This window comes from Oryx dammah, unplaced genomic scaffold (genome assembly GCF_014754425.2).
Source record: "Oryx dammah isolate SB20612 unplaced genomic scaffold, SCBI_Odam_1.1 HiC_scaffold_1, whole genome shotgun sequence".
NCBI lineage: Eukaryota > Metazoa > Chordata > Mammalia > Artiodactyla > Bovidae > Oryx > Oryx dammah.
Window position 1 is genome coordinate 88,778,888 of NW_024070185.1, and position 23,644 is coordinate 88,802,531.

Sequence of the window (23,644 nt, forward strand, 5' to 3'; positions counted from 1 at the left end):
CATTACTTCATTTTCTGGAATACAGTTATAAGTAGTAAACTTTAAAATACTCTTATCATAACTAAAACCATTGGGAGTTTATCATAACTGAACCCCAAAGTAAAGGACATACTTGGAGTGCAGTTGGCCTAAAAAGAGGTGTTTTCCAGGCTGAGTGGAAATATGTAAGTCAGTACTGAACTGGACCTTGGAGAACTCAAAGAAAATTAAGTTTTCATCTTGTTCATCTTTATGCTTCTGAGTCTCAGGTCTTTTCTTCTTGCTTACCTGTTCCTACCTCCTTTCAGTTTGGTTTAGACTCCCATAAACATCATCTCTTTACATTTCTGCATTATTCTGGGCCGAGGGTTGGGCTATATCAAGTGCAGATATTGGCAAGCCATAATGGATTTATGGCTCTTCTATCTGAAGTCTGGGGAGAAGCCAGACCTTCTGTGGTCTCAGCCATCTGGAGCTAAAATAATGAATCTAGCAATGATGACAAACTCTTCTCTGAATAACATTTTTCATAAAACACAAGTGCTAGAAGCCAGTGGACTTTATTCTATAGAGCAGATGATCTGCCTTTAGGCAAGACTACTGAATATGAAATTGGGCAGTAGATTAAAGTAGGGACATAATGTTATAAAAAATAATAACAGCAGAAAGAGAATATAGAAAAAATAAACCCACTATGTAACAGCAGGGCTGCCTGTGGCTGTTTAACGTGGGCTCAGAGGTGAAGCAGTTTGCCTGTGATCCTCCAGCCAGTAAGTGAAAGGGCCTGGATTTGGATTTGGTGCTGCCTGATTGCTAAACCATTCCTCTTGCCATGGAACCACCAAGAAGAGGGGGGTCCATGTTAAGTCATCTTGGGAAATATATTTGTTAAGTATGATCCTCCTGTGGGAGTGAGATTCAGACTTGATTTTGTAGCAGTTCAGGGTTTTGCAACAGGGGAGGGACTTAGTGTGAATCATTTTCCCAGGGCATTAGTTCTGTATGTCATCTGAAAAATTTATTGGAGAGAAAATGTGAGGTTTTGGAAGACCACTTAGGACGTTATTAGAGTAAAGCAGAAGTGGAATAACGTGATTTGGAAGGTGAATGAAAGAAATAAGGTAATAAGGTAAAGGTAAGGGAAGATTTTGAGGCCCAGTGATTTTTAGTTCCTTAAAGATCTTAAAGGTTGAAGGATGTTAGAGTCAGCAAGAAGTTACTTTGTATTCAACCCCTTCATTCTAGAGAAGTGAGGAAACTGGTGCCCTAGGTTGGGAAAACTTCACCCCAGAGCAGAGAGATAGTTAAGCCCTTTGTCAATCCTTTCCAGCCTTTTGTCCAGCTCTTTGCCTCAATTCCCACTGTGCCATAATCCTCAGCTACTAAATTAAAATTACCTTGCAGGTAGTTTTTAAATTAGTGGTGGTTGTGGTTTAGTCGCTAAGTCATGTCTGTTTCTTGCAACCCCATGGACTGTAGCCTGCCAGGCTCCTCTGTCCATGGGATTCTCCAGGCAAGAATACTGGAGTGCGGCATTTCCTTCTCCAGGGGATCTTCCCGACCCAGGGGTTAAACCCGGTCTCTGTCCTTGCAGGCAGATTCTTTACCGACTAAGCTACCGGGGAATTCAAGTTAGTAACCTCTAGTTTATATCCCATCACTCCAGTACTCTTGCCTGGAAAATCCCATGGATGGAAGAGCCTGGTAGGCTGCATGCAGTCCATGGGTCGCTAAGAGTCGGACACAATTGAGCGACTTCACTTTCACGCATTGGAGAAGGAAATGGCAACCCACTCCAGTGTTCTTTCCTGGAGAATCCCAGGGACGGAGGAGTCTGTGGGGTCACACAGAGTTGGACATGACTGAAGTGACTTAGCAGCAGCAGCAGCAGTTTATATCCCAAGTCCATTTGCTGCCTTCACAGACACATAGGCATTGCCTTATATTTATTTTTAACTGTTACAGTGTCTTCACTACCCTTTGTCTCTATGTCTGAAGGGTCATCTCATTAAATTTATCATAGATCTCTTCCTGAGGCCTTTTTATGATGGCGTTTTCCCCCCTAAAAGGTCTTACTCCCTTGGATTGAGGATATTTTATGCACGTGGACTGACCTGCACTGCATTTTTAAGGAGTGTCTCTCCCATACAGTCCATTGCGACAGCTGTTCACTTATCCTGTGGTGACTGTTACATGCGAGGAATCTTCCTTTAAAGGGATGTTCCCACTGACACATTTATCAAGACTGCAGGAGTGAAATTTTCTTCTCTTAGGCTTGGCGTCTTCTTTCATGTTGAATATCACCTTGGCCAAACCCCCTTATTGTGTAGGTGGAAAAAACCATGGTCTCAGAAACTTGGCCCGTGTCACGGTGAGTTTGTGACAGTTGAGGAAGATTGCTGTCCCTCCCAATCTGTTCCCATGTGTGAAATGGAGTTGATTCCAGCCCTGTCTACCTCCAAGTGTTTTTATGAGGATAAGTAAGGTAAAATTTGTGAAAAACAGTATGTAAACTGGAAGTGTTACCATCAGGGCTTTTACATCAAGACAAAGTAGTGCTCTTGGAAAATGAGTAAAAATCTGGAACTTCAGGGTGGAAGTTCCCCTTGTCTCAAGACTTTCTTACCAGTAGATTATAAAGTTCTTGCTGGAAGAGATTTTAGAGGTTAGTCCAACTCTTAATATTTTGCTTATAGACAAAGGGGGTTGCACAGCTAGTTTCTAGCAGAGCCTAAACTCCGAATTACTGGAGCTAATCCAGCTTCCTTTATTCCATGTTGTGTAGTATATGGCACTTTGTGCACAGTGAGAGCTGATTGCGTTTACAGTTTAGTGGGTGGGCACACGGCATGACAGGCTTTACACCACCGCAGAGAAACACGCACAGATCCGTGAGAGCAGACTGAGAAGTCTCTCTTATCCCCTAGTTCTGTCCTGGGTTTTGTGGTTTGTCCCAGCAGGGTGTCAAATGACTTCTGAGTTACCATCTAAAATAACTAGGCATTCCCTGTATTTTCTGATTTGAGGTTAATAAGCACGTTTCTTCCTGATTTCTCCTTCATCTAAGCTGTCCTTGTCATTTGGAGGGTGTTGTCATGCTCAGAGAAAGTACATAAGCAAGGATCCTTTCTACTGTCACAAGTTTCCATGTCACCAGTCACTGTGGTTTGGTAATTGCCAGGCCAGAAGAAGGGTGGCGATTCCTTTTGGGGTTGCACATGCAGTGGGAGCCCCCGGGAGTGAGTTTCGTTTGTGTTTACAGCTGCATTGCATGTCTAACCCTCTCACCTCCCAGCTTTGTAGGGACGGCGGCAGTCTGACATGATGGTCTGTCATCAGATTGTCTGACCCTCTCACCTCCCAGCTTTGTAGGGAAGGCGGCAGTCTGACATGATGGTCTGTCATCAGATTGTCTGACCCCTCACCTCCCAGCTTTGTAGGGAAGGCGGCAGTCTGACATGATGGTCTGTCATCAGATTGCATCTGTTTCCCTTTCATGTAATCATATGCAACATGGCTTTATGTGTGGAACGTGTATTAACCTGGAAACATTTGAAATATCCTAAGCAAAATGACATGTTCCTTTTTTCTTAACAGAAAATGCCCTAAAAATAATAGAGGACGACGACAGAAGCAAAACCTAGGTCATTTTACTTCAGATACGTCATCCAGGATGGTCTGAACTGGTGACTTTTATATGTACACTGACCATGTGATGTACATTTATTATGTCTTTTTTTAAAGAATGGAAATATTTATTTCAGAGGCCTTATTTTTGGACATTTTTAGTGTAGTACTGTTGGCTCGTATTTAGAATATTCAGCTACAACAGTTTTGGACTGTTTAGTAGTCTTTGTTTTATGTTTTTAAATACAGAAATTGATTTCACAAATTTGTACCACATGGTAATTCTAAGGCTTGTTCTTTACCCATGGAATGTAATATTTTTGCAAAGATGGACCACTTCACAAAAAGGTTACAAAGTCATACTCACTTCTTCCACAATGACCACAGCAAATGACCAAGCATGAGCTAAAGGTAAAGATGTTTACAGATTACTTTTCTTACAAAAAAAAAAAAATCTAGAAGACACTGTGTTTAGACATTTCAATGTTTTTGAGATTTATTAACTGATTTTTTAGACACTGCCTATCGCATGAAATATAAAGTTGTGTGTGTTAGATGTAAAATATTTATAAGATGTATGGACTGGCATTTGATCATTCCTCTCTTTGAAAAAATAATTCTGAATTAATTTTTGAAAGTATATGGTAGCAATGATGAAACGGATCTCTGAAAAGTAGACTTAGATGTTGTGAAAATAGTCTGTTAAACAAGCAGATGGGAATAAAGCCGACTCTGTCATTTAAACTACTTTAATACAAATTCATTTTTAAAGAGTATTTGTTTTAACATAAATAAACCAATGGTATCAGTGTTTGTGAATAAAATGCAAAAATGATTGTTAACAATTGGTGCTCTTTGTGTGAGCTTAAAAATCATCTCAGACCTCTATCCAAATTTGTTCTGTAGTAATAGCTATACTAATAGATTGTTGATGTTTAAAGATCTGAAGTGTGAGTAGAATGTGTTCAGCTGTTTAACATGTACTTTAGATATTCAGAAGTACGCATGTAGAATTTAAGAATATGTTCAAAATATTACTTTTAATATTTGGTTTGGAAAAGCATGTTATAATATAATGTTTTCACTATATGGCCTCTGTTTTGGTGTGTTTATTTACTGCATTCTTTAATATTGATATATCAGTACGTTTAATATGTGAGATTAATGGAAAGAACAGATTTCTGTTCAAAATTCCCATTTGCTTTTTATAAATAATGCTTGAAATTGTCTAAAGGCAAAAGGCTTCACCCATCACTTAAAGTTTGCTTATTTAGTTTTTTGGCTTCTAGGCTTAATATTAGTAACAGTGGCTTTAGGGAACTTTTCTTTTTATAAAGCTTCCCTCTTCTACCCACACAGTCTTATTTGAGCCCCTTAGTCAGTCAGTAAGCATGTTTGGAACAGCACCCAGTGCTTTGCGAGGGTTCATATTGCAGAACAGTCATCTATGGGTATTTGTAGTTACAAATATTTGACCAGCCTCCAGGGGTGGGGCTTCCAACCCTTTAAGCAACCCTGTTGCCTGTTATCAAGCTAATTTGCTCTCGGTGCCAGAATTGATTGTGGTAAGACATCTTTCACTGAGAAATAATTAAAATGGAGCATAATGGGTCAGCTCCAAATGCTGATAAAATCCACCAGAATCGCCTGTCGAATGTGACAGAAGATGAAGACCAAGATGCCGCTCTCACCATTGTGACTGTGCTGGACAAAGTCGCTGCCATTGTGGACAGCGTGCAGGCCAGCCAGAAGAGGATAGAGGAGAGACACAGGGTGATGGAGAATGCCATCAAGTCCGTCCAGATCGACCTTCTCAAGTTTTCACAGTCACACAGCAACACAGGCTATGTCATTAACAAGTTGTTTGAGAAAACCCGAAAGGTCAGTGCTCACATTAAAGACGTGAAGGCCCGGGTGGAGAAGCAACAAACACATGTTAAAAAAGTTGAAGCTAAACAAGAAGAAATAATGAAGAAAAACAAATTCCGTGTGGTCATATTCCAGGTAAGCTGTGTGTTTAACTCAGTGACTGCAATCTTTTGCATCCTTTAATGGCCAGCGTGTCCTATCCGAGTTGCCAGTATCACATGGTGACTGTTGTGTACCTGTGTGTGGTGGAGTTCTGTATCAGCAGGGATCTCAGGATAAAGCCATTTCTCTGTTAACTGGTGTACTATCATGTCAGTGTTTTGAGCTTCTCAACCATTCCATGTAAAATGAACTGTGGATCATAGCGGAGTCTATTTCTTGCCTTTGAAACTTAATATTGGTAATCCGCTTTTGGGATATTAGCCATATTAGCATGGTGCCCTCTCATAACCTTTGAGAAGGTTAGAACTAGAAGATAGCGAAGAAGCCTCCAGTTTAAAACACCTCTTTGTTGTATGAAAAAAAAAAAAAGAAACTGAGGACCTGTAGCCCTACATTGTGGTTCTTTCCCTTGCTATGGAGAGCCTGGAAAGCCCTAAACAGTAAAATGTAAACTTTGCAGAAATTAATTTGTCTATTGAATTTTTTGCATATAATAATGTGTAAGTCACAGTTATAAGCAAAACAGTATTTCTTGATGAACAATCAGGCAGTTCTTTTTTATAGTTATACAAGCATAGGAGTCACTTAAGTAATTCCTTATATTTGATTATAATGCCTCTTAGCTGATTTTATATGGTAGTTTCTATATGGCATTGTGTATTGAGCTAGTAAGTTCCTATCTTCCTATCTTATTTGCACTTGACCCTCATGTTTTTTGAGAGGAATGCATCCATGGCAAATGCCTAAAACCTATTATATGTTTAAAAACTATTACAAATCAAAAGGGAAAAGCTTGAACTTTCATGGTAGAAAAATTGGAAAGTCATTATCAGTCAGTTCACAGAAGACCAAATAAATGAGCAAAATTCCACTTTTACCTATTTAAATATTTACAGTTACTGAAACATATTCTGAGTTTAAGAATAGGAAATAACAAGCACTTTCATTTTCTGCTAGTAGAATATTAATTGGTACATTTCTGGAGGGTGGTTTTGGTAGTATGTGTTAAGAACCTTAAAAATTCACAAACCTTTTGGCTTCAAAATTTCACATCAAATAACTTAGTGTATGCATAAAATCAGGAATGTGTGCAGGGATGTTCACTGGTGCATATATGTAGTGTTATGCTGTATTTTTTAAATGGATGGATGCCCATATGCATACGGGAAAAGCCTAGAAGAATAAAAACAAATTGAAATAGGAACACAGTTGGATTATGTAGGCGGGTATTTGTAAGATACCAGGGATGTGGGCCATTAATGCCCCAGGGGATTCTTTACACTTTAGTCAGTTCTTTGTACCCCACTGTTGACTGATAAAGTTACACTGGCATAGTAAGTGGTATTTTGGATTTGTTGTGAAGAGCCTGTTAGTTATTTAGGAGAAAGAATGAGAAGAGAAGGTAGCGATTTCAGAGGTAGGCAGGTTGGACTATGCCATCTGAAGGGCTTTGCCATTTCTTCCCCCCCGCCACACCCCCCAAGTCCCTGAAAGTCCTTCTCCAGACTTTTTATACACACACACATACACACACACACACACACACACACACGTCATCTTACTATCAGAAGCCTTTGGCAGTGTATGTAATGGGTCTAGATTTAGTACGAGAATATAGTCTTCATTCTTGAATTCACTTTTCCAAGGGCATTAACAGTCATCAGTATATCTCATGCTCCACTTGCATGAGCCATGCCAGGAAGCATTCTTGATATCCAGCATTTCTTCTGAGAAGCTTTCTGTGAAGAGTAGACCAGTTAACAATCAAGGTTTCAGTTCATTTCCGTTCAGTTGCTCAGTCGTGTCCGACTCTTTGTGACCCCATGAACTGCAGCACACCAGGCCTCCCTGTCCATCACCAACTCAGGAGTTCACCCAAATTCACGTCCATCGAGTCAGTGAAGCCATCAAGCCATCTCATCCTCTGTTATCCCCTTCTCCTCCTGCCCCCAATCCCTCCCAGCATCAGAGTCTTTTCCAATGAGTCAACTCTTCCCATGAGGTGGCCAAAGTACTGGAGTTTCAGCTTCAGCATCAGTCCTTCCATTGAACACCCAGGTCTGATCTCCTTTAGAATGGACTGGTTGGATCTCCTTGAAGTCCAAGGGACTCTCAAGAGTCTTCTCCAACACCACAGTTCAAAAGCATCAATTCTTTGGCGCTCAGCTTTCTTCACAGTCCAACTCTCACATCCATACATGACCACTGGAAAAACCATAGCCATGACTAGATGGACCTTTGTTGGCAAAGTAATGTCTCTGCTTTTCATTATGCTATCTAGGTTGGTCATAACTTTTCTTCCAAGGAGTAAGCGTCTTTTAATTTCATGGCTGCAGTCACCATCTGCAGTGATTTTGGAGCCCCCCCAAATAAAGTCTGACATTGTTTCTCCGTCTATTTCCCATGGAGTGATGGGACCGGATGCCATGATCTTAGTTTTCTGAATGTTGAGTTTAAGCCAACTTTTTCCACTCTCTTTCACTTTCATCAAGAGGCTTTTTAGTTCCTCTTCACTTTCTGCCATAAGGGTGGTGTCATCTGCGTATCTGAGGTTATTGATATTTCTCCTGGCAACCTTGATTCCAGCTTGTGCTTCTTCCAGCCCAGCGTTTCTCATGATGTACTCTGCATAGAAGTTAAATAAGCAGGGTGACAATATACAGCCTTGATGTACTCCTTTTCCTATTTGGAACCAGTCTGTTGTTCCATGTTTAGTTCTAACTGTTGCTTTCTGACCTGCATATAGGTTTCTGAAGAGGCAGGTCAGGTGGTCTGGTATTCCATCTCTTTCAGAATTTTCCAGTTTATTGTGATCCACACAGTCAAAGGCTTTGGCATAGTCAATAAAGCAGAAATAGATGTTTTTCTGGAACTCTCTTGCTTTTTGCATGATCCAGTGGATGTTGGCAGTTTGATCTCTGGTTCCTCTGCCTTTTCTGAAACCAGCTTGTACATCTGGAAGTTCACGGTTCACGTATTGCTACAGCCTGACTTGGAGAATTTTGAGCATTACTTTACTAGTGTGTGAGATGAGTGCAATTGTGTGGTAGTTTGAGCATTCTTTGGCATTGCCTTTGGGATTGGAATGAAAACTGACCTTTTCCAGTCCTGTGGCCACTGCTGAGTTTTCCAGATTTGCTGGCATATTGAGTGCAGCACTTTCACAGCATCATCTTTCAGGATTTGAGATAGCTCCACTGGAATTCCATCACCTCCCCTAGCTTTGTTCGTAGTGATGCTTTCTAAGACCCACTTGACTTCACATTCCAGGATGTCTGGCTCTAGATGAGTGATCACACCATCGTGATTATCTTGGTCAAGAAGATCTTTTTTGTACAGTTCTTCTGTGTATTCTTGCCACCTCTTCTTAATATCTTCTGCTTCTGTTAGGTCCATACCATTTCTGTCCTTTATCGAGCCCATCTTTGCATGAAATGTTCCCTTGTTGTCTCTAATTTTCTTGAAGAGATCTCTAGTCTTTCCCATTCTGGTGTTTTCCTCGATTACTTTGCATTGATCGCTGAGGAAGGCTTTCTTATCTCTCCTTGCTATTCTTTGGAACTCTGCATTCAGATGCTTATATCTTTCTTTTTCTCCTTTGCTTTTCACTTCTCTTCTTTTCACAGCTATTTGTAAGGCCTCCCCAGACAGCCATTTTGCTTTTTTGCATTTCTTTTCCATGGGGATTGTCTTGATCCCTGTCTCCTGTACAATGTCATGAACCTCCCTCCGTCCATAGTTCATCAGGCACTCTATCTATCAGATCTAGTCCCTTGAATCTATTTCTCACTTCTACTGTATAATCATAAGGAATTTGATTTAGGTCATGCCTGAATGGTCTAGTGGTTTTTCCTACTTTCTTCAATTTAAGTCTGAATTTGGCAATAAGGACTTCAATGGCTTAATAAATCAAGAGTTTCTGGAAGGTCCTAATTGTCTCTTGTTTGTCTGTTGACATACAATTTTTCTTTTAAAAAGTTGTTTCTATAACCTGTTTATTCCCTGAAACTTGCTATTTTTTTTTCTTTGAGCCCCAGCAGTTATTAGAATGAATAAAAGATGGTATGAAAAAGCAACTAAGAGGTATAATGCTGCAAAGAGTCTGTGAAATTAAGTTGTGCAGAGTAAGCAGCCCTTTGTCAATAAGCAGTAGCTATCTCATGTAGTTGGGAGTGCTTGTGAAGAAAAGATACAGGCAACTACCAGTGGATTTGGGGATTCTTAGATGTTGGAACGCAGAATACAGCATTCAAATGGTTCTTCGTAGCAGTTAAAATTCTTATAATTTTTTTTGGCTGCTCCACTTGTAGGCTCTCAGTTCCCTGAACAGGCACTGAATCTGTGCCACGGCAGTAAAAGAGCCAAATCTTAACCACTAGATCACCAGAGAATTCCCAAAATTCTTAAAATTTATTCTCATAGTTAATATATGTATATATATGTGTGTATACACACACACACAGAGCTTTATAGAGGCTGTGCCTTCTACTAAAATTAACTTGAAGATGAATAATTTAGCTGTAATATGCTTACCTTTCCATTTGGGTTTTTCCTCAAAAAGATTTCCCTGGATACATCTTTCGGTGGCAGACTTTATTGGTACTTCATCTCCCCCAGTTGTGTACAGCGGAGCTTTTACCTAATCCTGGACATTGGCTTGGGAAAAAAGTATCTGCTCTGTATCATACAATTATGATTTCTTTTTGAACATGCTTTCACCTTGGTGACCTTCTCACCATGAAAGCCAGGAAGGAGGATTATCATACCTTCTAACAATTTTGCTTACTAACCACATGCCTTTGCTTCCCAAATGAGGTATTAGGCCTTTCCTTAATGATAATCTCTAGACTTATAAATATTCAGACTTCTCCAAGCTGTATTACTTTGATAATCATGGCCACTATACTCTGATTCATAGTACTTGTTTTGTTACAAAACTCATCTTACCTAGAATTTTACATGAAAAGATGCATAATAATTATACTTGGAAATAACTATAATTCAACCCTAATTGTTTTCAATTATTATTATAGTGTATTCACCACTAACTCATGATATCTCTGAAGCATAGGCATTACAACAAATAGATTCCCTTAACAAGTTCTTTCTCTGACTTCACCTCTGTTTTGTTTTGTTGTTAAGCCTGATTTTTTAGAGTTTGTTGTGCACTTGAAAGAGGGTTTGTGATTCCTGAGTTGAGCCAGATCTGATTTTTTTACAGCAGGATTGTGAAGGTTTTTCTCACTGAACAGCAATGATTCTTCAGCTATGTTTCTAATACCTCCTCAGTCTACACCCACACAGGCAGGGCTGCTGAAGCTGCTCCCTGTAGCAGGTGGTCAGGAAAAGAGAGGAATAAAGTTGCAGCTTCTAACTGATTCATCAGAGAGCTATCAGTTACCCACCCTGACTTTTTTTTTTTAAGCTACTAGACTGTCCAATCTTACAGCCAAATAATTAAATTTTAAGTAAGTATCCAAAGAAATAAAGTTCCGGGGATACCTTCTTGACTATCGGGCTGATAGGTTTTGGAATGTATATGAATATATTTCTTATGTAGTAAATTTTTTGGTTGAACAGATTTAATCTGGATCTCAATGTTAAGGGCACGTTTTTTTTGGTTGTTTTGTTTTAGATTTATTTATTCATTTTTTGTCTGTGGTAGGTCTTCGTTGCTACACAGGGCTTTCTTTAGTTGTGGCGAGCGGGGGTTAATCTAGTTGTAGGACGCTACAAGGTGGCTTCCTTTGTTGCGGAGCACAGGCTCTAGTGTTTGTGGGCTTCAGTAGTTGTCACACATGGGCTTGGTATTTGCAACTTGTGGGCTCTAGAGCGTGGACTGAGTAGTTGTGATGCATGGAATTAATTGTGGACCAGGGGTTGAACCAGTGTGTCCCCTGCATTACACAGTGGATTCTTAACCACTGGACCCCCAGGGAAGCCTGGGAGCATAGTTTTTTTTTTTTTTTTTTAATTCATCGGTTCAGTTAGAAATCTCATGATCTTTAAAGTTTTTCTGGTTTAGTTTTAAAAGTAACCTGTAAATAGTGAATTGAGGTCCCTTAGCAGCTGTGTTTTTGGGCTCATTCTCAAGGTTACTAGTGTCTGCCAGTTCAATCCAATTCTCATCCTTACCCTTTGACACATTGACATAGTTATTCCCTCCCTCTCTTCTTCTCTTTTGCACATTTATAGTCTCCCTTTCTTCTTAAAACTTCTTTCCCCTGGGCTTCTGGGGGTGTCCCTCTCTCTTGGGTTTCCTCCTGCCTCACTGGCTGATATTTTTCCATTTTGATTCTTTCTCATCTCTTCCTTCTTATCTTTAGGTCCAAAATCCATTTATCTGTCTATAACACCAAAATTGAAAAATTTCTAAAAATAAATTTTTTGTAACTTATTTGGTAGCAAGACCTAACTTGACCTGAACTCATTTGAAGGCAAAACGCTACAAGGTGGCTTCCTTTGTTGCGGAGCACAGGCTCTAGTGTTTGTGGGCTTCAAGTAGCATGAGGCTATTTGTACTCTTCATGCCACCCTGGAATGAATGTTCATATTTTTTTTTCTTCCCAAGATCTCACTGGGAATGTTATATATTATTTTCCCAAATCTGAAATATTCTGATTTTTAAAACTTTGCTTCCAGGGAGTTTTCAGTAATGGAGTGTAGACCCACTCACTCAATCTCTTGGTGGTCTCTTTCAACTGGTCATGATTTTTAGTTTCATCTTTATGTTAATGACCCCTAGAGATATAAATCTCTAGTCCAGACCTCTCCTGAATTCCAGACTTATATGTTCAACTGCCTACTTGTCATCTCTGCGTGGATGTACAGTGGGCATCTTAAAGTTGGCATGCTCAGCATCTTAGTCAGTATCCTTCCCCTCCAGCCTCTGCCTCCCACTGTCTTCCCAATCTTCAGTTCAGTTCAGTCGCTTAGTCATGTCCGACTCTTTGCGACCCCATGAATCGCAGCACGCCAGGCCTCCCTGTCCATCACCAACTCTCGGAATTCACTCAGACTCACGTCCATCGAGTCCGTGATGCCATCCAGCCATCTCATCCTCTGTCGTCTGCTTCTCCTCCTGCCCCCAATCCCTCCCAGCATCAGAGTCTTTTCCAATGAGTCAACTCTTCACATGAGGTGGCCAAAGTACTGGCATTTCAGCTTTAGCATCATTCCTTCCAAAGAACACCCAGAACTGATCTCCTTTAGAATGGACTGGTTGGATCTCCTTGCAGTCCAAGGGACTCTCAAGAGTCTTCTCTAACACACAGCTCAAAAGCATCAATTCTTTGGCGCTTAGCTTTCTTCATAGTCCAACTCTCACATCCATACATGACCACTGGAAAAACCATAGCCTTGACTAAGATGGACCTTTGTTGGCAAAGTAATGTCTCTGCTTTTGAATATGCTGTCTAGGTTGGTCATAACTTTTCTTCCAAGGAGTAAGCGTCTTTTAATTTCATGGATGCAGTCACCATCTGCAGTGATTTTGGAGCCCCCCAAAATAAAGTCTGCCACTGTTTCCACTGTTTCCCCATCTATTTGCCATGAAGTGATGGGACCAGATGCCATGATCTTCGTTTTCTGAATGTTGAGCTTTAAGCCAACTTTTTCCCAATCTTAGTGAAATGCAAATCTGTCCTTCATTTGCTCAGGCCCTGGACTTAACATCACCCTCGATGTCTCCACATGTCAGTCTAGCAGTGGATCCCATTGACTCCTACCTTCACAGTGGATCTGGAATCAGACCACTTCTCACCACCACCTCTGCCAACACCCTGACCGCCTCTCACCTGATTGAGCTCAGTGATCTCTACCTGCTCTTTCTGCTTCTCATTACCCTCGGCTGCCTCATTTCAACAGGGTGACCCTTTTCCAGCATGAGTCAAATCATGTCACTGTTTTCCCCAGAACATTTTAGAAGGCTTCCTATCACACTCCTGGAATAAGAGCCACAATCATTATTGGCTACAGAGCCTTATGTGTGCTGGCCCTCTTGCTCCCTCTCTTACCTTCTCTCCTTCTGTTGACCCTTGATCATTCTGCTTCAGTCACTATGCCTTCTTTGCTTTCTCCTTTCCTCCCTGGGATATGCGTTACCTTCAGGTCTAGGCTTGGATGTCACCTTCTTAGTGAGACCTTTCTGAGCATCCTACCCAGTCACTGTGTATCCCCACTCCCCGTTTTATTTTTCATCTTAACCTTTATTACCATCCAACATACTATATAGATAACTTGTTTATTTCTCTTTCTGAGAATACAGGTTCTTTTACTGTTTTACTCACAGGAGGTTCTCAGTGCCTAGAATATTGACTAGTACATTGTGGGTGCTTAGTAACAATTTGTTGAATGAAGGCATGTGTTTCTTTGTTCCAGCAGTCATTTGTTGAGCATACTTACTATGTGCACGGCACTCTGATAGATGCTGGGCGTAAATCATAAATAAGATACACCTTGGCTTTCATGGAACCTATTAATTTAGTGAAGGCCCCAGGGAAACATACATAAATGAATAGAGCTCCAATTCAATTCAGACTGTGAAAAATATTGTAAGTAGAAGATGATTGGATGGCATCACTGACTTAATGCACATGAATCTGAGCAAACTCTGAGAGGTAGTGAAGTACAGGGAAGCCTGGCGTGCTGCAGTCCATGGGGTCACAAAGAGTCAGACATGACTTATTGAGTGAACAACAACAAGTACTTTTGTGTCATTTGGGTATAAATTGGAGAAAGAATTGGTCTCTTGGGGAGGTTGGGCATGTTTGACTCAAAGATTTTGTTCACAAAGTTGAAAAGAGCATTTAAAGGTATTTAATTAAGGTAGCAAAAACCACGTATACAAAGATGTGGAGGGATGAGAACAGCATGTGCTGGAGGGGCTCAGAGTGTTTGTGTGGCTGGATGGGAGGACCGGGAAAGCAGGTGTAGTTCAAACCAAAGAGCCATCTAATTATACTAAAGAATTTGAACTCTTTGTCCTTTGAGTATTGCTGAGCTCCCAAATGTTTTAAAGTAGAGGATGGATATGAGCAGATGTATATTTTAGGAACATTTCACAGGAAATACTTAGGTGATATGGTGGTGAAGGTATTTCAGAAGTTCAGGGCTGAGATTACAGAGCCTGAATCAAGACATTGGTAGAGGCAAGGAGGAAGGAAGAGGGAACAGAGTAATTACTAGTTGGTAAGCAGTGTTACCGACAGTGCTTGGTGATCAGTTGGATGTCAGATGAGAGCGGGGAATATTTGGGACGGTGATTCTGAGATTTCTCTCTGGGTGACACCTGGAGGTATTAGTGCTGAGAGGTCCGGGAAAGGGTGATGGCTGGGCCTTGATTTTTGGATAAGTTAAGTTAGAGGTGCCTGCGTTACGTCTAGGTGAAGAAGTCTGCCTGCCATTTAGAAATGAGTCTTCATCTTAGGGGAAGGGGAGAGGTGAAGGGAAGATTTGTTGAGTCTGCTTGCCATTGGATTTGAAGGTAGAGCAGTGGATAACGTTGTTCAGGGTGAGCTTGGGAGATGAAGAAAAAGAAACCTTGAGAAACACCAGCATTTAAGGAGCGGGTGGAGGGTAAGCAGCCTGTGGAGGAGATTGAAAAGGTGTGGCTGGAAGGTCCAAGAACCCATAGCTAACAAGCTTGCTTTCTCTCTCCATCAGGAGGAGGTTCAGTGTCCGACGTCCCTGTCTGTCGTGAAAGACAGAAGCCTGATTGAGAGTCCAGAGGAGGAGGACGAAGTCTTTGATACCCCAGTTGATCTGTCTTCGGATGAAGAATATTTCGTTGAAGAGAGCAGGTCTGCCAGGCTGAGAAAGTCAGGCAAGGAGCGCATTGATAACATCAAAAAGGCCTTTTCCAAAGAAAGCATGCAGAAGACGCGGCAGAATTTTGACAAGAAAGTAAACAGAATTAGGACTAGAATAGTGACCCCAGAGAGGAGAGAGCGGCTGAGACAGTCAGGGGAGAGACTGAGACAGTCGGGGGAGAGACTCAAGCAGTCAGGGGAGAGGTTTAAGAAATCCATTTCCAATGCAGCTCCCTCAAGGGAAGCTTTTAAGATGCGTAGCCTTCGGAAAACCAAAGACCGAGCTGTGGCTGAGGGTCCAGAAGAGGTCCGGGAGGTGGGGGTGGACATCATTGCGAGGGGCGAGGCTCTAGGCCCCATCAGTGAGCGCTACCCCGAGGCGCTCAGTGAAACAGACCCCGATGAGGCCAGTGCCCCGCATCCTCCCCAAGAAGGCGGGGAGATCTCGACCCCCGAGCCTCTGAAAGTTACTTTTAAACCCCAGGTGAAAGTAGAGGATGATGAATCTCTTTTGCTAGATTTAAAGCAGTAATTATAAAGAGGAATTAAATATATTATAATTGTAAGTCTCCTTAATCACACAATCTTAATTTAATTAGTATAGTCATTTACATGTATATGCCATATAGGAAAACATAAATGATATGCTTGTTTCATTTCTTAGGTTTTAAATCTTCAAGATAATAAGTTATTAATATACATTTCCTTGTAACCTCTTGGGGAATTCTTTTTTTCCCTCCCCTGGAGAACTTTTTTTCCCCCCTCTCCTCCCCCCAGGGCTTATTTGATTCTATCAGCTTTCTCTCTTAGGTCACTCTCATGGCAGCTGTGGATTTTTAAGTTCATTTCTCTTGCCCATCAAAAAAAAATAGTTTCCTAGTGAGGGCCAGTTAGGTGTTTGCTGCTGCTGCTACTGCTAAGTCACTTCAGTCATGTCCAACTCTGTGCGACCCCATAGACGGCCGCCCACCAGGCTCCACTGTCCCTGGGATTCTCCAGGCAAGAATACTGGAGTGGGTTGCCACTTCCTTCTCCAGTGCATGAAAGTGAAAAGTGAAAGGTGAAGTTGCTCAGTCGTGTCCGACTCCTAGCAACCCCGTGGACTGCAGCCTACCAGGCTCCTCCATCCATGGGATTTTCCAGCCAAGAGTACTGGAGTCGGGTGCCATTGCCTTCTCCAAGGTGTTTGCTAGTCTACAACAAATGAAGGGCAAGTTTGTGGCCATGATTTATTTGCAAGTCAACTCTTGATTTTGGTCTAGATTAATACAAGGTGAATAACTCATGTGTGGATTTTATCTGTCTGTTCAAATCAATAGATTTGTTAGTAAATTGGCAGTCACACCCCTTTTTGATGCCTTTGCATAAAAACATGGAAGTGCTGGACTCGAGCACTCGGTTCTGGCATCAGAGCCTTGCTTATAGCAAGCCACTTGGCAAGTGATCTGCTAATCGTCTGGTCAGTGAAATGAAGAGAGTTCACCTGTACTGCCCACCCCAGAGGACTGCTGTGAAGATTAATGAAATGTTACACATTCTGGGGGGAGCAAGAACCATTACCAGAGAAAAGAAACCCCACTGGTTCCTCAAAAACAGAATCAAAATAATTATATCTTCTGAAAAAGCCATGAGCTCCAAGCAGTAAGGACCTAGGAGGGACAGACACTAAAGTTGGTTTTCCTTTTCACAGAATCAGGAATGAAAAATAAAGGTTTGGGTGACATCTTTTTCATCAGAGACTAAACCCAGATCTTGGGTTTGACTTGGGTTTTAAAACTTTTCCTGGAAAATTCTTCTCTGATTATCTTCTGCACAGATCTCTGGTGGACTAGAGCAGCATGCTTGAGCATCATGAACTCTGCAACTGTGGCTGTACCTTCAAGAGGCCTCTCTAAAGTCAGACCTTGTGCAGTGTTCGGAAATGACCTCAAATGTTTCTGATTTCTGAAGTGAACCCCTCAAGGCCCACCTGTCTAAAACAGTGTTTCGGAGTTCATCACAGCTGCTTTGGGAGGAAGCCAGATTCTACCTGTCAGTTAGCGGTAAATCTAACTGATCAGCTAAGTAGCTGATCCAGAAGTAGATATTATTGTTAAAGAGAAAAATGATCATACTGGTTCTTCAATTATGTGTGTTCAAATCTTTTGATTTGAGAAAGGGAAGAAATGGAATTATGGGATTTGAAGAATCTGAAGAGTTTTGGACAACAGTTAGCTTTCAGATCAGTTTTAGATGCTCTGGTAGTAACTAAAAATTGTACACGCACACACACAAATCAGCTTTAAAATATTTAACTGAGTTACCCAGCTATTGGGTTTGGGAGTTTGATTCAGTATCATTTCCTCTTCACTGTGCATGAATACATAAAATTGTGAATTATTCATCTCATTATCTTTTTATAAAGTGTACACAGCTTTGAACAATATTTCAAAAGGAATAATTTTTAAAATGTTATGGTTTAGCAAAAGCTTGGATGCCTAATCAAATATTTCCTTAAAGCCATAATAAATTTGAATTAAAAAAGATACTAATACAAAGTTTGATGTCATTGTCCTATTTGTAAGTATTTTTGCTGATAATGAAAGCAAACAATATGGCATGAATTTGATATAGTAACCCTGCTTATGATAGATATGTTTCTAGGTTAAGCAGAATGTAAAGAAGTTATAGGCTGTGTTTTTTCTGGCACCATGCAGAGTAATGGAGAAGGAAATGGCAACCCACTCCGGTATTCCTGCCTGGAAAATTCCATGGACAGAGAAGCCTGGTGGGCTGCAGTCCGTGGGGTCACAGACAGTCGGCCATGACTGAGCGCATCAGCACAGCATGCAGAGTAAATATCAATTGAACTAACATTTTCTTTTTTGCAGATACCACTATCAAGTAATTTTTGTCAAGTCCTTTTGCTTACTGACTATATAACCAGGCTTTACATGTTAACGGAATGTTTCCCACATAGGTACCTCTGAATTTTGATATAGAAGACGTTGTAGCCTGGTCAGCTCTTCATCATGGTGGACTTTGAACAATTTCCATGTTCCCAGAGGTTCATTGTAACTTTTTACATTTATTTTAGGCTGTGCTAGGTCTTCCATGATCTTCCGGCTTTCTCTAGTTGTGGCAAGTGGGGGCTCCTACTCTCTAGCTGTGATGTGCCTTCTTCTCACTGTGGTGGCTTCTGCTGCAGAGAGAACATGGGTGCAGTAGTTGTGATCCACAGGCTTAGTTGCTCCACGGCATGTGCGATCTTCCCAGACCAGGAATCAAACCCATGGCCCCTGCATCGGTAGGCAGATTCCTAACCGCTGGAACACCAGGGAAGTCCGATTCATCGTACTTTACACTGCTTGATTGGCACTAGGATTTTCCCCGCTGTTTTGCTTCTGTCTCTGAACATCTCCTCCCATGTTTAGAGCATTCCTCAATTCCATATTCACCATTTTTTCTTTTACACTGTTCTCTTGACACAAAGAATGTCTATTTATTATATAGACTGCAAAATCAAATATCTTCATTTAATGCAAGGAATAATCATCAGCATTTTCTCTTCTTAAAGTTTCAGACAACACAGAACAGATTTTGTGCTTATTGTACTCTTCTGTGGTTTTGAAATTTTTGTTAGATTTTAAACTGTTTATTGTGATTGCAGCCATGAAATTAAAAGACGCTTACTCCTTGGAAGGAAAGTTATGACCAACCTAAACAGCATACTAAGAAGTAGAGACATTACTTTGCCAACAAAGGTCCGTCTAGTCAAGGCTATGGTTTTTCCATTGGTCATGTATGGATGTGAGAGTTGGACTGTGAAGAAAGCTGAGCACTGAAGAATTGATGCTTTTGAACTGTGGTGTTGGAGAAGACTCTTGAGAGTCCCTTGGACTGCAAGGAGATCCAACCAGTCCAACCTAAAGGAGATCAGTCCTGGGTGTTCATTGGAAAGTCTGATATTGAAGCTGATACTCCAATACTTTGGCCACCTGATGAGAATAGTGGACTCATTTGAAAAGACCCTGATGCTGGGAAAGATTGATGGTGGGAGGAGAAGGGGACGACAGAGGATGAGTTGGTTGGATGGCATCACTGACTCGATGGACATGAGTTTGGGTAGACTCCAGGAGTTGGTGATAGACAGGGAGGCCTGGCGTGCTGCAGTTCATGGGGTCACAAAGAGTCAGACACGACTGAGCAACTGAACTGAACTGACTGAAATAAAATCATTGGCAGGATGTATCCCCTTTTCTTTCTGTGGGGGAGAACAATGCATCATCGATAGACACTCGGGGCCTGGAGCCCTCTCTCAGGCTCTTCTACAGAACAGACAGAAGAGAGGAGGGGAGTGCAGCTCTGTCTCCTGCATGAGATGGACCCAGAGGCTTTTGTCTCAGGGTCTGCATGGCCTGGGCCTAGCTCAGAGTTCAGTAGAAAAGGCCCAGTGAGAAAAAGTGGTAAGAGGAGCATGATAATTCAACATGATAACACATGCTGAGCATGTTTTTGTGGTGTGTGTAGGCTCCCTTGAGCAAGTTTTCATAAATTTAAAATACAAACTAAACTACAGTATTTTCATTTTTACTTTATTCTTTGCCTTCCATGTACATAAAAGGGTTTGGTTCAGAGCAGTCAAATTCATTGTGATTCAGCTGGAGAGTAGACCATGTTACGTAAAATATTTCATAGAATTTTGTAATTTGTGAACTTTTTAATTCCCCTTGCATGAAATTACTGGGGCTGTTTTTCTTATGAGACATGTTTTCTACAGCTTTTATTGAACCCTACTAAAAATATTTTAAGTTCCAATCCCCAGATAATTGCTCTGCCCTATCTGAGTCAAGACCAGGGGGAATGACCACTGTGGTCTCATCTTGAGTTCTGTTGGAACTGGGGGCATGCTAGTTAATCTGGTCTGTAGTGAATGAAAAATGAAGAAGCCTGAGTGCTGAGTTTTATGTGTCATTCTTGTGACCACTTCTGAGTGTTGTGATTTCTGAGGATTTATAGCTGTCCTTAGCAAGTCCGAGTCCTTCAGTGAATTTCACGGGTGGAAAGGAGATGGAAGCTAGCTAGCTCTTTGGGACAGAAGAGTGGCAGAATATCCTCAGGCTTTGAGTTTACTTTGGGTATCTTCTCTAAACTAACTGTGCTAGTCAAGGGCTCTCCCAGACTGCCCTGCCACTTGATGCCTTTGCTCATGCTGTTCATTTCCCTTTCGGCCTGGGAGATGAGTTTCAAGTTCAGTAATAATGTCCATCCATGAAGAAGGCTGAGTGCCGAAGAATTGATGCTTTTGAACTGTGGTGTTGGAGAAGACTCTTGAGAGTCCCTTGGACTGCAAGGAGATCCAACCAGTCCATTCTGAAGGAGATCAGCCCTGGGATTTCTTCTGAAGGAATGATGCTAAAGCTGACACTCCAGTACTTTGGCCACCTCATGCGAAGAGTTGACTCACTGGAAAAGACTCTGATGCTGGGAGGGATTGGGGGCAGGAGGAGAAGGGGACAACAGAGGATGAGATGGCTGGATGGCATCACTGACTCAATGGATGTGAGTGTGAGTGAACTCCGGGAGTTGGTGATGGACAGGGAGGCCTGGCGTGCTGCGATTCATGGGGTCGCAAAGAGTCGGACACGACTGAGCGACTGAACTGATGTCCTACTTTTAGCTTTTCATGGTTACCTCCCACCCCTTAGGAAGGGCATGATTATTTACTCCATATATCCAATATACATAGCACCTTTGATCTGCCAGATTCTGTGTGAGGCACAGAGGATTCAAACGTGAATAGAACACAGTCCTTAACCCCTCTGCTCCCCTGCCCCTCCCCTTTCTCAGCCCTTATCTCAGCCTCACTGTTTCTAGGAGACTGTCAAAAATTTTGCAACGTGACGAGGGCTGTGTATAAAATGATGAAACTATAGAGTTGGAAGCTGTCGATACAGAATTTTAATGATACATCTGTCATACAACTTACCATTGTATTTTAGTTCATTTGTGTGACTGTCTCCCAGACCAGACTGTACTTTTCAGGGGCAGGAGCTCTATTCTGCTCTTCTTTGGGTCTGCAGCATATATCCTGTCTGGAGCCTCCCAAGTGCTAGCCATCATTGTTGTTCTGTTGCTAACTTGTGTCCAATTCTTTGTGACCCCAAGGACTGCAGCACACCAGTCTCCCCCATCTTTCACCATTTCCCTGAGTTTGGTCAGACTCATGTCCATTGCGGAGAAGGAAATGGCAACCCACTCCACTATTCTTGCCTAGAGAATCCTATGGACAGGGGAGCCTAGTGGGCTGCCATCTATGGGGTTGCACAGAGTCGGACACGACTGAAGCAACTTAGCATGCATGCATTCATTGGAGAGGGAAATGGCAACCACTCCAGTATTCTTGCCTGGAGAATCCCAGGGACAGAGGAGCCTGGTGGGCTGCTGTCCATGGGTTCGCACAGTCGGACACAACTGAAGTGACTGCAGCAGCAGCAGCAACATGTCCATTGAGTCAGTGATGCCATCCAGCCATCTCATCCTCTGTTGACCCCTTCTCCTCCTGCCTTCAGTGTTTCCCAGCATGAGGGTCTTTTCCAGTGAGTCAGCTCTTCACACCAGGTGGCTAAAGTGTTGGAGCTTCAGCTTCACCATCAGTCCTTCCAATGAATATTCAGGGTTGGTTTCCTTTAGGAATGACTGGTTTGGTCTCCTTGCTGTCCAAGGGACTCTTTAAGAATCTTCTCCAACACCACAGTTTGAAAGCATCAGTTTTTCAGTGCTCAGCGTCCTTTATGGTCCTACTTCTTCATTTGTACATGACTGCTGGAAAAACCATAGCTTCGACTATATGAACTTTTGTTGGCAAAGTGATATCTCTGCTTTTTCATACACTGTCTATGTTTGTCATAGCTTTTTTTCCCCAAGGAACAAGCGTCTTTTTAATTTCATGGCTGCAGTCATTTGGTATCATGAATCCAGAGATGGACGCCCTGTACCTCAGGAACTTTTTCCTGGTGAAGAAGATAGACATGGAATCCAGCATCATTGCTGTGTGATTGCAGCCTCAGATTTAAGAAAGGATGATGGGAGCATAGAGGAAGCTCACAAGCTGGGGAGGGCATGTCAGGGAAAGCTGGAGAAAATGGTGCATCACTTGGCATTTGAAGACCAGTCGAGATTCAGCTAAAAACAGAATTCAAGGCAAGATACTGCTAGAGAGGTGGTATGAAGGTGTTTTGGGTTTTATGTCAGAGGCCATGGAAAGCCATTGAGATTTTAAGCCATGGTAGTGCCATGACTGATGCTTGTGGAAGGATATTCTGTTAACATACCAGGGGCAGGGAGACCAGTTACTGGGGCTCTTGCATTTTTTTCAGGTGAGAGAGTAGCACCTGCTCTCAAGCATTAACAGAGCTCTGAATGGGATACACTTAGATGTGGGTTGTGATGGAGAGCAAATGATAGCCAGGTTTTTGACTTGGGTGAGTGGTCCTGCCATTCCCTGAGGTGGGAAATACTGATTCCATCTGGGGAGCTCTGAGATAGGCACTCTGCTGATGCCCCTGTTACTCTCCACTCTGACAGCCTTTGTTTCTCATCCCTGGCATAGCCTGTGAAAAAGGAGCCGTGTGTATAATCCAGAAGCTCCCACCCTGGAGGTCTGCTTGGCTTAGCCATTTGTGTCTCACCCATGCTTGAAGAAGGCCTGATTTGGAATGATCCTTTCTCATTCTTGCAACTGTTTGCCTTCTCCACCAGGACTGAAAAGTCTCTGGGAAGCAATGTTGCCTTTCAGATCTAAGGCCATTGTGAGAGCTTCTCTGTCATCAACATCTTTGATCACGGCCAGAGTTTTGCCTGCTCATTGTGTGGTCCAAAGTAAAGCTACCCTTGATCTTAAAATGGTTGTTTTTGGTTTGTTTCTCTTTTTTCTAATTTCAGTTGTTGTTTGGCACCCAAGAATTCTAGCTAAAGCTGTGCTTGGTATTAAGTAAAAGCTGCTAGGACCTGGTATCTTGGTCGAGGCCAGTTGCTTGAGTTCATGTAGCTACTCGGCTGCCATGGTTTGCAGTAAGAGCCTCAATCTCACCATGCGTGCTTTGGTTTCATATCTCATCCCTTGGTGTCTGACACATTTAATCTGGGTCATGCCATCACAAATGTATTAGGGGTCAACATGGGCTTTGATGCAACCCATTTTTCTTCTCTTCCAAGGT

At 42.0% G+C, this 23,644-nt stretch overlaps 2 protein-coding genes across 2 annotated transcripts in view; both read left to right on the plus strand.

Annotated features, from left to right (window-relative positions):
- TMEFF1 (transmembrane protein with EGF like and two follistatin like domains 1) overlaps nt 1-4,695 on the plus strand; it is a 96,456-nt gene extending 91,761 nt beyond the window's left edge. The window contains exon 10 of the mRNA XM_040240580.1: nt 3,577-4,695. Within this exon, the coding sequence (XP_040096514.1) occupies nt 3,577-3,661 (85 nt within the window). The 3' untranslated portion in view covers nt 3,662-4,695. The remainder of the gene's footprint in view (nt 1-3,576) is intronic.
- A 156-nt stretch (nt 4,696-4,851) lies between these two features.
- On the plus strand, nt 4,852-17,983 carry CAVIN4 (caveolae associated protein 4). Its single transcript, XM_040240595.1, has 2 exons — nt 4,852-5,610; nt 15,301-17,983. Exons 1-2 carry the CDS (start codon nt 5,203-5,205, stop codon nt 15,976-15,978), a joined length of 1,086 nt encoding a protein of 361 aa, XP_040096529.1. The 5' UTR covers nt 4,852-5,202; the 3' UTR covers nt 15,979-17,983.
- The last annotated feature ends 5,661 nt before the right edge of the window (nt 17,984-23,644 follow it).

Coding starts and splice junctions, on each gene's coding strand:
- CAVIN4 (XM_040240595.1), top strand. CDS start 5,203: ATGGAGCATAATGGGTCAGCTCCAAATGCTGATAAAATCCACCAGAAT. Junction 5,611..15,300: donor TCCGTGTGGTCATATTCCAG/GTAAGCTGTGTG, acceptor TCTCTCCATCAG/GAGGAGGTTCAGTGTCCGAC.